Source organism: Limanda limanda, chromosome 11, assembly GCF_963576545.1.
Source record: "Limanda limanda chromosome 11, fLimLim1.1, whole genome shotgun sequence".
NCBI lineage: Eukaryota > Metazoa > Chordata > Actinopteri > Pleuronectiformes > Pleuronectidae > Limanda > Limanda limanda.
Window position 1 is genome coordinate 4,219,491 of NC_083646.1, and position 14,228 is coordinate 4,233,718.

The 14,228-nt window shown below is 44.9% G+C and overlaps 1 protein-coding gene across 1 annotated transcript in view; it reads left to right on the forward strand.

The window, feature by feature from the left end:
* Positions 1-14,228, forward strand: part of bbs9 (Bardet-Biedl syndrome 9) — a 175,074-nt gene that overhangs the window by 77,341 nt on the left and 83,505 nt on the right. Inside the window, exons 19-20 of the mRNA XM_061081696.1 lie at positions 4,129-4,311; positions 12,031-12,280. Of these exons, the coding sequence (XP_060937679.1) occupies positions 4,129-4,311; positions 12,031-12,280 (433 nt within the window). The remainder of the gene's footprint in view (positions 1-4,128; positions 4,312-12,030; positions 12,281-14,228) is intronic.

Consider the following 14,228-nt stretch of genomic DNA (forward strand, 5'->3'; position numbering starts at 1 on the left):
GTGTGAGATTGTGTGTAACGTTCCTTTATGTGTGTTGAGCAGAGTCCAGACTTTACTGCCGACTCGTCACATCACAACCGGGGCAGCTTCCACGGCAGGTTGTTTAAGGTCACCAGCAGTTCAGCTGCCGACACACTGCTACTGTGTGTCTGTGTGTGTGTCCGCCTGTGTGTGTCCGTCTGTGTGTGTGTGTGTCTGTATGAATGTGTCTGTCTCTGTGTGTCCGTCTGTGTGTGCAGTTAAAACATGGATAAATATCCAGTTTTTATCTCTTATTGTGAAAGTCGGTCTGTTTTACCTCTGTGTGAGTGTAAGTAATCTGTGTGTGTGTCTGTGTGTGCGTGTGTGTGTGTTTCCATCTTAAATGTGTCTTTGTGTTCTCTCAGCTGGCATCAATCAGAGTGTGTGTGGAGCCGAGCCGCTGCCAACAATGAAGCCCTTCACTGGACCTGGAGCCTTTTATCAATACACACACACTTTCAGAGACCCCGAGGGGGGGGGGGGTTTTGGGGTCTTGAGTGTGTATGCGTGCAATTTGTGTGTGTGTGTGTAGTAGTGTTGCTTTGTCGAAAGTGTGCAGGAGAATATCCGGAATTCATAAACCAGGAGTTATGGGTATTTAATGCCATGTTTCAGGTAGTTTTTCTTTCTTTGTGAGGACGATTAGGAAAAATCAAATCCTCTGAATAATTTGCACAGGCAGCAACAATTCTTATTTCAATATATTATCTTAGAACAATTTCAAAATCTTTTTCTACTCTTTTTTTGAAAACTTTAAAAATATATTTGAGTATTTGCATTAAAAGAACCAAAACAGCTCAGACATTGTATTTTAACAGCTGTATGTTACTCCCCCTGTGTGGAAGTGATGATTATGACAAAATAAGAATACACAATTACTTCCTTTAAATAGCCGTTAAATTGCAGCCTCAGTTTATAAAATTAAAAGACCATTTTAAAACTGAAGTCTTTGCAAAATTACTGACTTCTTCTTCTTCTGTTGTGGCAGCGTAGAGAAACTGTTTTGGTGTAGAAGAAGAAGTGATTTCCACCAAAAGAAAATGGCAGTTTTATCTGGAGGAAACGTATATACTTTAAAGATTTGGTATCGGATCATTACACAGATTCACTTGGTAGAATCAGAGGCGTTTTCTGATGCTGGTCTCTGATCCTCTCTGGTGTTTGAAGGTGATTTGAAGACGTGTGTGAGGTCAAGGTGACACTCAGACCTGCGCCTGTATCAGAACGCATCAGGTGTTCATTGGCTGCTGATTTTTAAAGGTGTGTGAACCTGTGAGAGACGCACACAGGCGACCTCAGCTGTGTGCGTTTCTGTGTCACCGCTCAAACGAGAGGAAGTGAACTGAGGTTTTAACTGTGACTGTTTACATCAGTGTGTGTGTGTGTGTGTAAGTCACAGAGGAGGCACTAAATCTCTTCTATCTCTAAGTTTGAAGTTCATATTACACAAATCAAAACGCTTCCTCCGGCAGTTGCTGCTTAACCCTGACACAGACACACACAGACACACACAGACACACACAGACACACACAGACACACACAGACACACACAGACACACACAGACACACACAGACACACACCCTTCACTTTAGAGTCTTCCATCTCTGTTTTCTGAGTATCAAATAGCGATCTCTGAATCCATTTGTCAAACAAGCGGCTGGCGTGCGTTGGCGCTCCGGCCGGCGGATCACTCATTTATCTGAACACACTCGTCCATTAGTCCCAGATCTGCTTTCACCTCTTCTCCTCCTCTCTCCCTCTGTTCGTCTCTCTCCTCCCTCGTCTCCCGTTTCTCTCCCTCTCTTTGTCCGGCTTGTCCTCTCTTGTTGTCCTCGTCACCATCCGTCTTGCTCTGTCATCACTCGCTCGCCGCGCTCCTCTCATCTCCACTCCTCTGTTGTCGCGGGGATGGAGGGATGGAGGGGTTGACCCCCGGGCGGAGGTCAGAGTTCACCTGGTCCCCACCACACCTCATTTGTGGAATCACTCGCCTGCCGTTGAACACTGAGCTGTGTACTTAGAGTCGAACGCGAGACGAAGCTTAACGTCCACTTGTGCGGCTTCGCTCGTCTTCATTTCAAAGTGCTCCCTGTTTTGTTTGCTCTGAAAAACACGTGGAATAGTTTCATGGAAATCCTGCCGTTTCCCAGCGGCTCCAGATGAGTGTCAGGGGAAGTCATCAGAGCCGCTCGGAGCCAGAGCGCAGACGGCAGCTTGTTTGAACTCTTCTGTGTTTTGTCCTTTTTATTGCAGTTTATTTTTCCAGTTAAAAAAAGAAGCGAAGCTGTAATAATCCCAAACTGCCTGAAAATGTGATTTCCAGCACCGGAGCGAGAGAACAGTGGTGCGGTCTGTTCACAGCGAGGATTTAATTCCAGCCGACTCCAGGAAACAACCCTAAAATATAATAGATTGTGGGAAGAAAGACACGAATCCACTTCCTCCACTTTGGAAACCAAAACACAACACAACAGTCTGGACTGATGCTCATTTCCTGCTGTTTATACTTTATTCTTTGGGGAATATCCACCTGAAAATATTAAAAAGTGTAAAAATACTCACGGGAAAACTTCACAGAATATATCCAGGGTCTCAATAACTGTGGGGTAAAGAGTTTTCTCTCTCATGGAGTCAGAGTCTCGAGAAACGTCTCCATGAAGTTCACTTGATTTATTATAGTTTATACAAACACAAAACCTTTTATCTGAGGTTCTACAGATGTTGGAGACAGGAAGTATTTGAAGATTCTCCAAGAAACAACCTCAAAGTAAAATAAATACGAATGCAGACTCTGATCATTTCTGTTTCTGATTGGAATCCATTTTTTTTGTAATCTGTGGTTTTGAGGGTTTGAAACTGCAGAAAGTTTTAGTGGAGGATTAATCTTGTTGATAACTTATTTCCCTCATGTAACACAAACATCATACACATCAGATCATCAGGGGACAGAAATCCCCAGGTTGAGTCATGTTGAAGAAAAAGGAAAACAGTGAAATAACTTTCTGCTCACTTATTCACTACACACGATATTTACCTTCTGACTGAAATTATGGACAACACCGTCAAATAGAACCCATGAGGTAATGAAACGAGTTCTCTGCAAAGGAAAAATCTCCATGAACCATAACAACTTAAAAAATATAATAGTTTGATTGTAATGCATCTTTTTTCCTGGCTCCACTAATGTTTTTCTTGACACTGGCTCTCTTTCTCCACACACACACACACACACACAACTTTAACTTGTAATTCCAAAGTGTAAAGACAAAAAAACACACAACTCAGAGTCGGGGGTGTGAGCGCTCGGTGTAAACAGTGACTGTTGAGTCTTTCTCTCCGGTGACCACACAGCCTCTAACAGCAACATGTTGGGATGAAGCAGTTTCAGGGTGAATTCAGGTTAATCTGAAGCAGAGTGAATCAGCGTCGGACTCGGGACGGAGGCGCGAGCGAAGGATGCTCTGACACACACACACACACAAACACAAACACACACACACACACCCGAGGATCAGGAAAGTGTTTACACAGGTTGAGCAGTCGATTCTCAAAGAGTCTTCAGGGATGAGCCGACTGTTCTCAAGCAGCCGAGACCCTCCCAGAACCAGAAGATGATTCATGGGTTGGAATCTGGTTTTGTTTGTAATACGTTCACGATGAATTTCTTCCTCTCGTGATGAATGGGAACATTTGCAGCATTTATTTAGTAATTCAGTTTCTCGACTCAGAAGAGGAACGCGCAAAAACACGGCATTTAATGAGCGCACGTTTTGTTGAGCTGTTTCCTCACGTTTCTAAACTGAACGCTTTATCTGCTGTTTGAATTTGAAGTTTATTTGGGAGAAGGAAATGATAACTGCTTGTAGAAATATGCAGTCGTTCTTGTTAAAATCTCAGATAAGTGGTTATAACTATCACCGTTTATCGTGACATTAATAATAAAGACTGTGGTTGATCGCTGTGAAAAGTGAGAAACAATCGAGTCCTTGTGTGTGTGTCTTATATCAGACATAGAAAGATCCAGATGTTTACAGTGCAGGATCAGATGTATACGATTCCCCCCCCTGATCACAGACACACTCACTGACTCCGCCTCTTCCTGCAGGTGATGACGCTAGCGGAGGCGGCCGAGGAGAACCGGGCTCGGCTGGAGGAGGCGTTCGTCCGCCTGCGTAGCTCCACCCACCTGCTGGTGCTGCTGCTGGCGCTGGGGCACGGCCTGACCCCCGACCAGACCGACATCCTGGAGGCCACGCTGCTGCCGCTGCTGCAGGACTCCCCCCAGCTGGTACACACACACACACACACACACACAAACACACACACACACATAGACACACACACACACAGGGGCCATTAACATGTCAGTGTCTGTCAATCCATCTGCAGGCCACTCAGTAAACACAGCCCCAACTTAAACACACACTCTGAGAACTTTTAAGATACATTAAGTACTTCTGGTCCCAGAGGAATGCACACACACACACACACAGTCACTAACACACACACACACAGAGTCATACACACACCACACACTCACACACACACTCACTTTCTGCCACTCAACACTCACCAGTCAGCTCTGCACCAAGAGCACATTCTGGGTTACCTGTTTATGATTTAACCATTAAACCTGAGTGTGTGTGTTTGTGTGTGTCTGTGTGTGTGTAATGCACATACACAGAGGAACTCAAGGTCACAGTGAGCATAAAGGACGTTGCTCTATAATCAGCCTCTGACCGTGTGTGTGTATATTTGTATGTGTTTATCGCCTGTGTGTCACTAAACAGTTGTGTTGACAGAGGTTCTCCATTTGCCACGATCACGACAGATTTGTCATCCCACGGAGACTCTGGTTGTGTACCTGTGGGTGTGTGCGTCAGTGCGTGTGTGTGTGTTCGTTTTTCCGAGGCTCTGATCAATCCCCTGAACCTCTCATTACCCACGACGTCTATTTCCAGCCTCCTCTGACAGACTCACATTACACACTCACACACACAAACATCTGTGTGTTCATAAACTGCAGTACATAAAATATCTTTAACACACACACACACGCACACACACACACACACACACACACACACACACACACACACACACACACACACACACACACACACACACAGACAGACGCACACAGACGCTGACTATGGACCGAAATAGGGATGAGAGGTTCACTTGATGAGCCTCTGGGGATTGTGTGTTTGTGTGTGTGTGTGTGTGTGTTCTTGTGTGCGTCTGTTATTTTAAATGGGATTAATGGCATTAAGTGAATTAGCGGTAATCAGGGTCACGTACACGACATGAAGAGCAGCAGGTGAACGCAGGAGCTATTTCCAGAGATCACACCACACGCTCCTGTATTCTGCTCCTATGACAACACAATAACACAATAACCACCAGAACGTGTGGAAGTCAAACTGGGGGTAAAGTCCAGAGAATTGGGTCTGGACTTTACCCACAATGCAGCAGGAGGTTTTCAGATTTAAAGAGCTGATGATGTACTTTTTATTTTAAATTATTCTTGTTGTGACAAAGAGTTGAAGCTTCTTCCAAAAGTTTCAGGTTTTCTGTCCGTCGCCTTCACGTGAACATGAAACATCAAGAACGCTTCGAGAGAACTTCTCCAAACTTTAGTAGAAGCGTTCAGATGAACTCATTAAAAGTTGAAGGTCAAAGGTCAAGGTCACGGGAGGCCTCACAAACACATTTGTCTGTTTTTAGGAGATTTCTTTCAATTTTGACCAGTTGTCATTTGGATTCAAAGATTAACGGATTCGATTTGTCCACGCTCGCAATTCTTTATCTGACAGAAAATAGAAAGAAATATCTAGAGTGAGAGAGGAGGGGGAGAAGGAGGAGATGGAGGAGGAAGAGGATAAGGAGGAAGAGGAAGAGGAGGAGGAGGAGGAGGAGGAGGTGGAGGTGCATCTGTGTGGTATCTGACGAAACGTCTCATTTAGTTGCAGCTAAGCAGAACACTGCTCCTCCTCCTCCTCCTCCTCCTCCTCCTCCTCCTCCTCCTCCTCCTCCTCCTCCTCCTCCTCCTCCTCCTCCTCCTCCTCCTCCTCCTCCTCCTCCTCTTCAGCCCTCCTCCTGCTTCTCTTTCCCTCCCTCACCATCATCATCTTCTCCCACTTCTTCACTCCACCCTTTCCTCCTCTTGCCTCATTCTCTCCCTCCTCATCCTCCTCTTCCTCACCGCTCCTCACCATCTTCATTTCTCTTCGTTTTCATCATCCTGTTTTCAACAACTCTTCATCATTCTCCATCCTCCTCTTACTTGCTTCCTCACCCTCTCGCTCTTTCCTTCTAGTCCTCCTCCTCCTCTTTCATCAAGTTTTCTCCGACCTAATCTTCCTCTTTTCTTCACTTTCCTTCATATGCTTCTCTCCACCCCCCCCCCATCTTTTTCACCTAATACCCCTATTAACTATCTCATCCTCTGTTTTCACTTTTCTCATTCCCTTTTCTTTCTCCTCTTCACCTCCCTCTTCTTTTCCTTTGTCTCTCTGGCTTCCTGACTCTTGTCTTCACCCGTCTTTGTCTCTTCTTCATCTCGCCTCCCTCTCTCCATCCCTTCCTCCTCTCCCCCTTTTTTCTGAGCTGCCCTCCCTCCTTCTTGTTCCTCCCTCTCTCTCTCCGTCTTTTGTCTCTTTTTCCATCTGTCACTTAGCTCTGGAGCAGTTTTGCTGACGCTGTCTGTCTGCTGCTATTCTTGCCCGACCCCCACATTCTCCCGCCCACTGTTTACTTTACCAGAATCCATCATGCGGCCGTGCAGCCGCCTCCTTCGGTCTGAACTCAGAACCAAGACTTTCTATAAGTTACCTGGGAATGTTTCTTTAGGCTCGAACCTCCACAGAACCAATCACAGTTCTGTAAAGAGTCTGTTCAGGAAAGAAAAGTTCTCTGCAGCAGCGAGTCAGGTGGTTTCTGACTTTTATGAGAGGATGAAATTAAAGTTCTTTCTCTGAGCGTTTTTTTATGAAACAAATCAGATTTAATTTAGTGAAGTTCCATATGACTCTTTCCCTAATGGAAATAACTTGACAAAATGTTCTGCCCTATTTATTAGGGCCCGAGCACCGAACGCTGGGAGGCCCTATTGAAATGGTAAGGATTATTCTGAGCGTAGTGAATGGGCTTTTTGAGGGCTTCAACGTGCTCAAAAATCTTTTAAAGTCTGCAGTAAATTAGAAAGTGGTAAAAATGTACGTGTTCTGGAGTATTCGGATAAGCGATCTTCAACAAAATTGGGACAAAGGTGTATCGTACGGAGCCCCCCAGGGAACATGGGGGAAAAAAAATGATGGGTGAAAAAAAAAAAAAGGGCGGACTTTCTCGAGATCTCGACATAAATTTCTCGACAGAAATTGTGTTAAAAGAACATAAAGACTCCAGTGTCAGGTCCTGTGTCCTCCAGAGTAGGAGTGTACCTGAATGTATCACACATATTTAGTTCTCACTTTGTAAAGACAGAAATCTATAATTACACTGAGATGAATGTGTTTGAAAGAACTAATGTTGCTGTTGTTTTCTCATTAGAACCCGAGTACCGAGTGGTGGGAGGCCCTATTGCATTTCCTTTTTGGGCTTTTTCAGGGCGAAATTGCTGTTACTTCGGTTTTCGTGGTTAAACTTCCCTCAAACTACATGTGTGTAGCAACAGCCCCAAATTGTGGTAACATTGTCCAATTGACACAAAATTGCTCACGCTACATCAGAGCGTCTGCTTGAGCAGATTTATTGTCTGTGCGTAATAATTGTGATGGCGCCACCTACTGGCAACAGGAAGTAAGCTTTGTTTTACAACTATCATTCAATTTACATGAAATTTTCACATTGCGATAGCGTGGACCGTAATGAGGCAAGGATCAACATCGCGTGACGGACACAGGAAGCGTTTATCGTTGCCGCAGAGCGCAAAATGCATGCAACGCAGAGACGTGCGCTTGGTCATCGATCGCTCTCTCCACCAACCGCTACATGCTTCAACGTGCGGGTGCTCGGGTCCGCCAGTGCTACAACGTAGCCCTAGTTGTATTCTGCTTTTCAATTTCTCTTTTTATTTTCAGTATTGCCCCTCGTATTAGATCTAATACTTGTGCTATATGCTTTTAGTTTTTCCTCCAATTAAATTTTAGTGACAGTTTTTTAATTAAATGTGTACAAATACACTTCATAATATTTAAAGTTGGATAAACCCAGAGCTTTACAGTATTATATGTACCCGTGTACATGCTGAGCTGAACCACATTCTTTGTTCCAGACGTTTTTCAGAAACAGGAATTCCCTGATTTGGGGTCAAGGTGAATTTCTCTTTTCCCTCTGGAGACTGACAGAATGAGATTGTTCTCACGGAGCCGTGACTCCGGCTGCTTCGATGACTTTTCCAGTCACGACGGGGAAGTCAGGACTGAGGAATTGTTGTCTGAACCTTTCCCCGTCTCACTGGGAGTCCTCCAAGGTCGTGTGCTAGACCTGGGGAGATTCTCTCCACAGACGTCCAGTCAGCGCCGCCGCTCCCATAACGCGCACTACGCACTGTGCGTAGGGCACCAAGTCCTGAGGGGGCCCCAAAAAATAGGCAACTGAAAAATCATCATAGTTATAATAATTATGTAGCCGGGCGTTTGGTTGTATCATAGGTCCGGCCTCAGCCGACAAAGGACACGAGAGCAGGTCATGCGCACACCCGTTTATTCTCTGTTCATTTAACAACTTCACTCATCAGAGAACCCACTTCCTTTAAAACCCCCTTTCAAAATAAGAGTCACTACCAACAACCCGCTTAGAACAGGAAATACAAATCAACACTAAACAATAACGTCATTAAATAAAATAGCTTACAATTATAATGCCGATATTATTTCAGTATAGAAATATTAGGCAGCTTTTGGGCATATATATCATAAAACAGGCGGAACAAGAGATATATTTAATTGCTCAAAAAGAAAGTTAAGATGGTGCTGTGAAAGCACAAGTCCTGTCATTGAGAGTCCATCAGCAGGTGACAGTGTAGAAACCTGTGTGCCCCCTCTCAACTGATCCTGCTCTTTGGCCGCCACAAGTTTTAGACGCGGATCGTGTTGAAATAGTACGAAGAGGTCCATTTAAAATCCCATCAGATTTTTATTTTCCAAGGGGACTAGATGTCAGGGCGTTTAATAGTAGCCTACAATTCAAAACACTTTCAAATGGAGAGAAAAGCACGAGAAGTTTGCTTGTTTACTCGCAACAAAGCAAAGCTGTGAAGATTTTCTCAACACTTGAATGTGTGTGTTTTAGCTGTTCTACCTAGTGTGTTTACAAAGTAAAGTAAAATTGTGTGAATTATCTACTTCTAAATCTTTGCTTTATTGAAGAAGATTGCTAACTTGTATACTTCTGCTTTTAAGTTTGTATTTATGGATGACTATTTAATTTCTACGAAGATTTTCCTTTTTCGTTTTAATAAAATGCTAAACTGGCAGACACAAACGTTTTTTTCTCAGGCGGGAGTTATGCTTAGAGCACCAACATGGCTAGCAGCGGCACTGCGTCCAGTAATGCTGCGATCACACCTGAGATTTCCCCTCTTGTCAGATCTAATATTCCTGATGCAGTCTAAGTAAGAGAGACTCTCACAACTTGAAATCATACATAAAACCACCAAGTTGGATGAATACTGACAGAGAATAACAGAACATATCCCTCCACTCAGCCTCACTCCCGGTGTCACCATGTTAGAGACAGTGAAGAAACATCCTGGATCTTCCTCTTCACCTCAATCTGATCCTAAATGTAATTTTAGTTCTTCCTAATGGATGATCATGAGTGTCACAGAAATGATAATAAAGCATTTCATAATGTAGAATGTCTCTCAGTAAAGACACTGTCTCTCTCTGCCAAGGCCCATAGGGCCCTTCAATTAAATCAAGCTGTACCTAATTGCACACACTCACCAAGATCAGGCCTCTTCATCATTCTTTAATCAATATTCACGAATTAATCTCTGGAACTTGTCAAAAAGAAACTACTCACAATGTCCTCTGTTTTCTGTCCTCTTTCCTCTGCCCTCTGTCCTCTGTCCTCTGTCCTCTGTCCTCTGTCCTCTGTCCTCTGTCCTCTGTCCTCTGTCCTCTGTCCTCTGTCCTCTGTCCTCTCTCCTCTCTCCTCTGTCCTCTCTCCTCTCTCCTCTGTCCTCTGCCCTCTGTCCTCTCTCCTCTCTCCTCTGTCCTCTGTCCTCTGCCCTCTGTCCTCTGTCCTCTGTCCTCTGCCCTCTGCCCTCTGTCCTCAGTCCTCTGTCCTCTGTCCTCTGTCCTCTGTCCTCTGTCCTCTGTCCTCTGTCCTCTGTCCTCTGTCCTCTCTCCTCTCTCCTCTCTCCTCTCTCCTCTGTCCTCTCTCCTCTCTCCTCTGTCCTCTCCTCTCTCCTCTGTCCTCTGTCCTCTGCCCTCTGTCCTCTGCCCTCTGTCCTCTGTCTGGAACTTGCTCTTAATTTATCGCTCTGGCTGCGCTCCACCTTTTCTTTGCTTCCTTTCTTCTCGTTCAGGAGGATGAATGTCTGCAGTTTAGCTCCAGAGACATTTCATTTTCCTCCAGCGCACGTGGAACATGTGTGTCAGTGTGTGTGTCAGTGTGTGTGTCAGTGTGTGTGTCAGTGTGTGTGTCAGTGTGTGTGTCAGTGTGTGTGTCAGTGTGTGTGCACGTTTGTGTGTCAGTGTGTGTGTCAGTGTGTGTGTCAGTGTGTGTGTGTCAGTGTGTGTGCACATGCACGTGCACGGCTCCGTGCACACGTTTCCACAGAGACCTGCTGTTGTGTTGTTCCAAGTATTTGATAACCTGGTGAGGTATTGTGGTAAGAATAGGTCACCCGCCTCCCATCTCCTCCTCCTCCCCCCCCCCTCCGTCTCCTCCTCTCTCATTTTCTCCCCCTGTCCAGACCACACTCCCCCCCCTCCCCCTCCTCCCCTGTCTTCTCTTTCCTTCATTCTTATCTCCTCTCACCTGTCGTCCTTCCACTCGTCTCTTATTCTGTCTCTAATATCTGCCTTCCTCTCTGTCATCATCTCATCTCCTCCACCTTTTACATCCCTCTATCCCTCTCTCTCTCCATGTCTCTCTCCCGGTCTCTCTCTTTCTCTCCCGGTCTCTCTCTCTCTCTCTCCCTCTCTCTCTCTCTCTCTCCCTCTCTCTCTGCCTCCCTCTCTCTCCCTCTCTCTCCCTCTCTCCGTCTCTCCTGGTCTCTGTCTCTCCGTCATCATCATTAAAGGGTTGATTACCTGTCATTATGGCTCATTAGGGGTCTATCAGTATGACGAGGGGGGAGGAGGGGTGGGAAAAAGAAGACGGTGGGAGGCTACCTGTCAACACATCCACACACACACACTCACACACACACACACACACACACACACACACACACACACACACACACACTTATCTTGTCCCACAAACCCCTGAATCTATAACAACCGTGACTTTGACTTGGGATAGGTGAGTTTCAGCAAGAGGAGGGGTGTGTGTGTGTTTGTGTGTTTGTGTGTGTTTTAAGTGTGTGTTTGTGTGTGTTTTAAGTGTGTGTTTGTGTATTCCTCCCTTTAAATTTCAAATGTTTTATTATTTTGTTAAGATTTGTCAAGAACATAAATTTAGGTTTAACGATTCCCCATCTATTATATCCTTCCTGTTCATTCATTCTTCTTCTCTTTATCTCTTTAATCTATTTTCCCCTTTATTTGACCTCCCAATGTTTTGTATTCCCTCTCTTCCTGTACTCACGACCTTTCCTTGATCTGTTTCTTCCTCTTTTACTTTCATCTCCTCTCCTCATCTCCTCCTCCCGTCCTCTCCTCTCCACTTTTATCCTTCACCTCCCAAACCTCTGTCTCCTCTGGTTGTCCTTTCCCTCTTCATCCTTTTCTTCCTGCTCTTTCTCTCAGGATAATTAAATAAAATCAATCTCTGTCCCGACCCTCATGTCACTCTTATCCTCATCCCTCGCTCCCTCCTGTCTCCTCAGGGTTGGGAGGAGTCCTGCGATGCCGCCGTCTCCCACCTCCTGCGGAGCTGCTTGTCGCGGAGCTCCAAGGACCAGGCCACGTCTCTGGCCCAGATGGGCGGCCCCCTGCTGAGCCTGCCCCGGGACACCGCCTGCCTCAAGAAGCACATCACGCTGCTGTGTGATCGCATCGGGAAGGGAGGTCGTCTCAGCCTGGCGTCCGAATCCAACGCCCCTGTCCCCGTCCAGGTCCAGAACCTGGCTGCTCCTGGTGAGTCCAGGGAGACATGATGTTTACACAGTTTGTCCTTGATATAGAATCCAGACCTGATTATCAAAATATTCACATCTAAGCGGTGCACGATGTTACATCCTGTCAGCATCACTGAACGTAGTGGAAGATATTTGAGAGGAGCAGTGTCACAAGACACATTTTGCTCCATGACCCACTGATGAGGCAACTTTATCTGTGCAGCACATTTCAACAGCATTGAAGATACAGTGTGAATGACATCATCAAATCAACATGAGGCAACACACAGAAAAGAGCATTTAGAATAAATCAGAGTTAGAGACGTCCGGAGGAAACGAGCTCCAGACTCATGACGTCAGAGTCGTCAATAACTGTCAAATCAAAAAGAGTGTAATGTACACAACAAAGTTTTAACAATATGTATGTTATCAGCTTTCATATTGAACTGGAAGGATTATAAATAAATGCTCTTTTCTCGTGTCAAGTAAACAATAAAACACATAACAGATCAAATATAAGTTTTTATATCTTACAAAAAGTGATGTTTCTCTTTTTAGAGAACGCATAGTGAAGTTTATTTTCTTACTTTCTCTGACTCTCTCATCTCGGTCTATCTGCGTCTGTTGTGTTTTCTAAAGCCACGCCTGTGTGTGTGTGTCTGTTCGAGTGTGTGTGTGTGTGTGTCTGTGTGTGTGTGTGTGTACGTGTGTGTGTGTGGTGGACAGCCTCATATAAGCCAGTCCCCTGATAAAGATTTTCGGCCTCGCCAGGCGAAAACATGACGTCTATTCATACAACCAACACACACACACACACACACACACACACACACACACACACACAACACACACACACACACACACACACACACACACACACACACACACACAGACAGGCCTTTAAATGCATCCCTACACACGCCCACAGACACGCACAAATGAAAAACATACAGGTACATAGTTATGACACACAGACTGTGTACAGTGCGTCAACGACGGATACATAGTGCAGACACACTCATAAAAACACACACACACACTCTTTGGCACGCAGACTCACATTCGCAGGGTCGACACACTCATAAAATCATACGTACACACACGCACATGCACACACACACACACACACACACACAGGCCGTACGGATCATTTAGTCTTGGCTGAAGTTTATAGAGGTGTTTCTGACAAGATCATCAATTACAGTTGGTTTTCTCTCCTCCTCCCCCCCCCCCCTCTTCATTTCAGTTACTCCTCCTCCTCCTTTCCTCATTTTACCTCTGACTTTCCTACATAAAAGTAAAAAGTGAAATAAATCTTTTCTTTTATTGTGCAAACAGAATGTCTCTTGTTCTGCAGAGTTGTGGTTCAGTGTTTGTTTCATGTGCAGGTTCACAGGAGACAGTGAAACCTGTGGCTCTGAAACAAGGACATGTGGTCAGAGAGAGAAACAGAGCTGGAATATCTCAAATATATAAGTACTTTAACATTTAAATTCAATAAATTCGAATTGAATAGGCAAAAGTGAACTAAAGGAAAAGTGAAAGAACAACATTAACTTAAGTTAAAGTAAGTTACTACTTGCTTTTAAGAACTTTTCATACGTACAGCCCAGTTCTCTGATTGGATCAATAAACCAGTTCCCCTCTCGTTAATAGTTCCTTTTAATAATATCAAAAACAGTGTGAACATTTAACGCCAAACACACTACAATACTAAAACTATTAAAATATTAAAGAGAAGGGTTGAATCTGGACACGTGATCCGTTCAATATTAATGAGCTTTGAGTAAACAGGTGACCGGCGCCCGGTGGCGGCTGGGACTCGTCAGCGTGAGGGTCGTCACGACAACGACACTGAGTCGAGCTTCTCTGCACGTTGAATAAACATATAGATCAACGGCTGTGTGTGTGTCTGTGTGTGTGTGTATATGTGTGTGTGTGTGTGTGTGCAGGGAGAAAAGTCTATA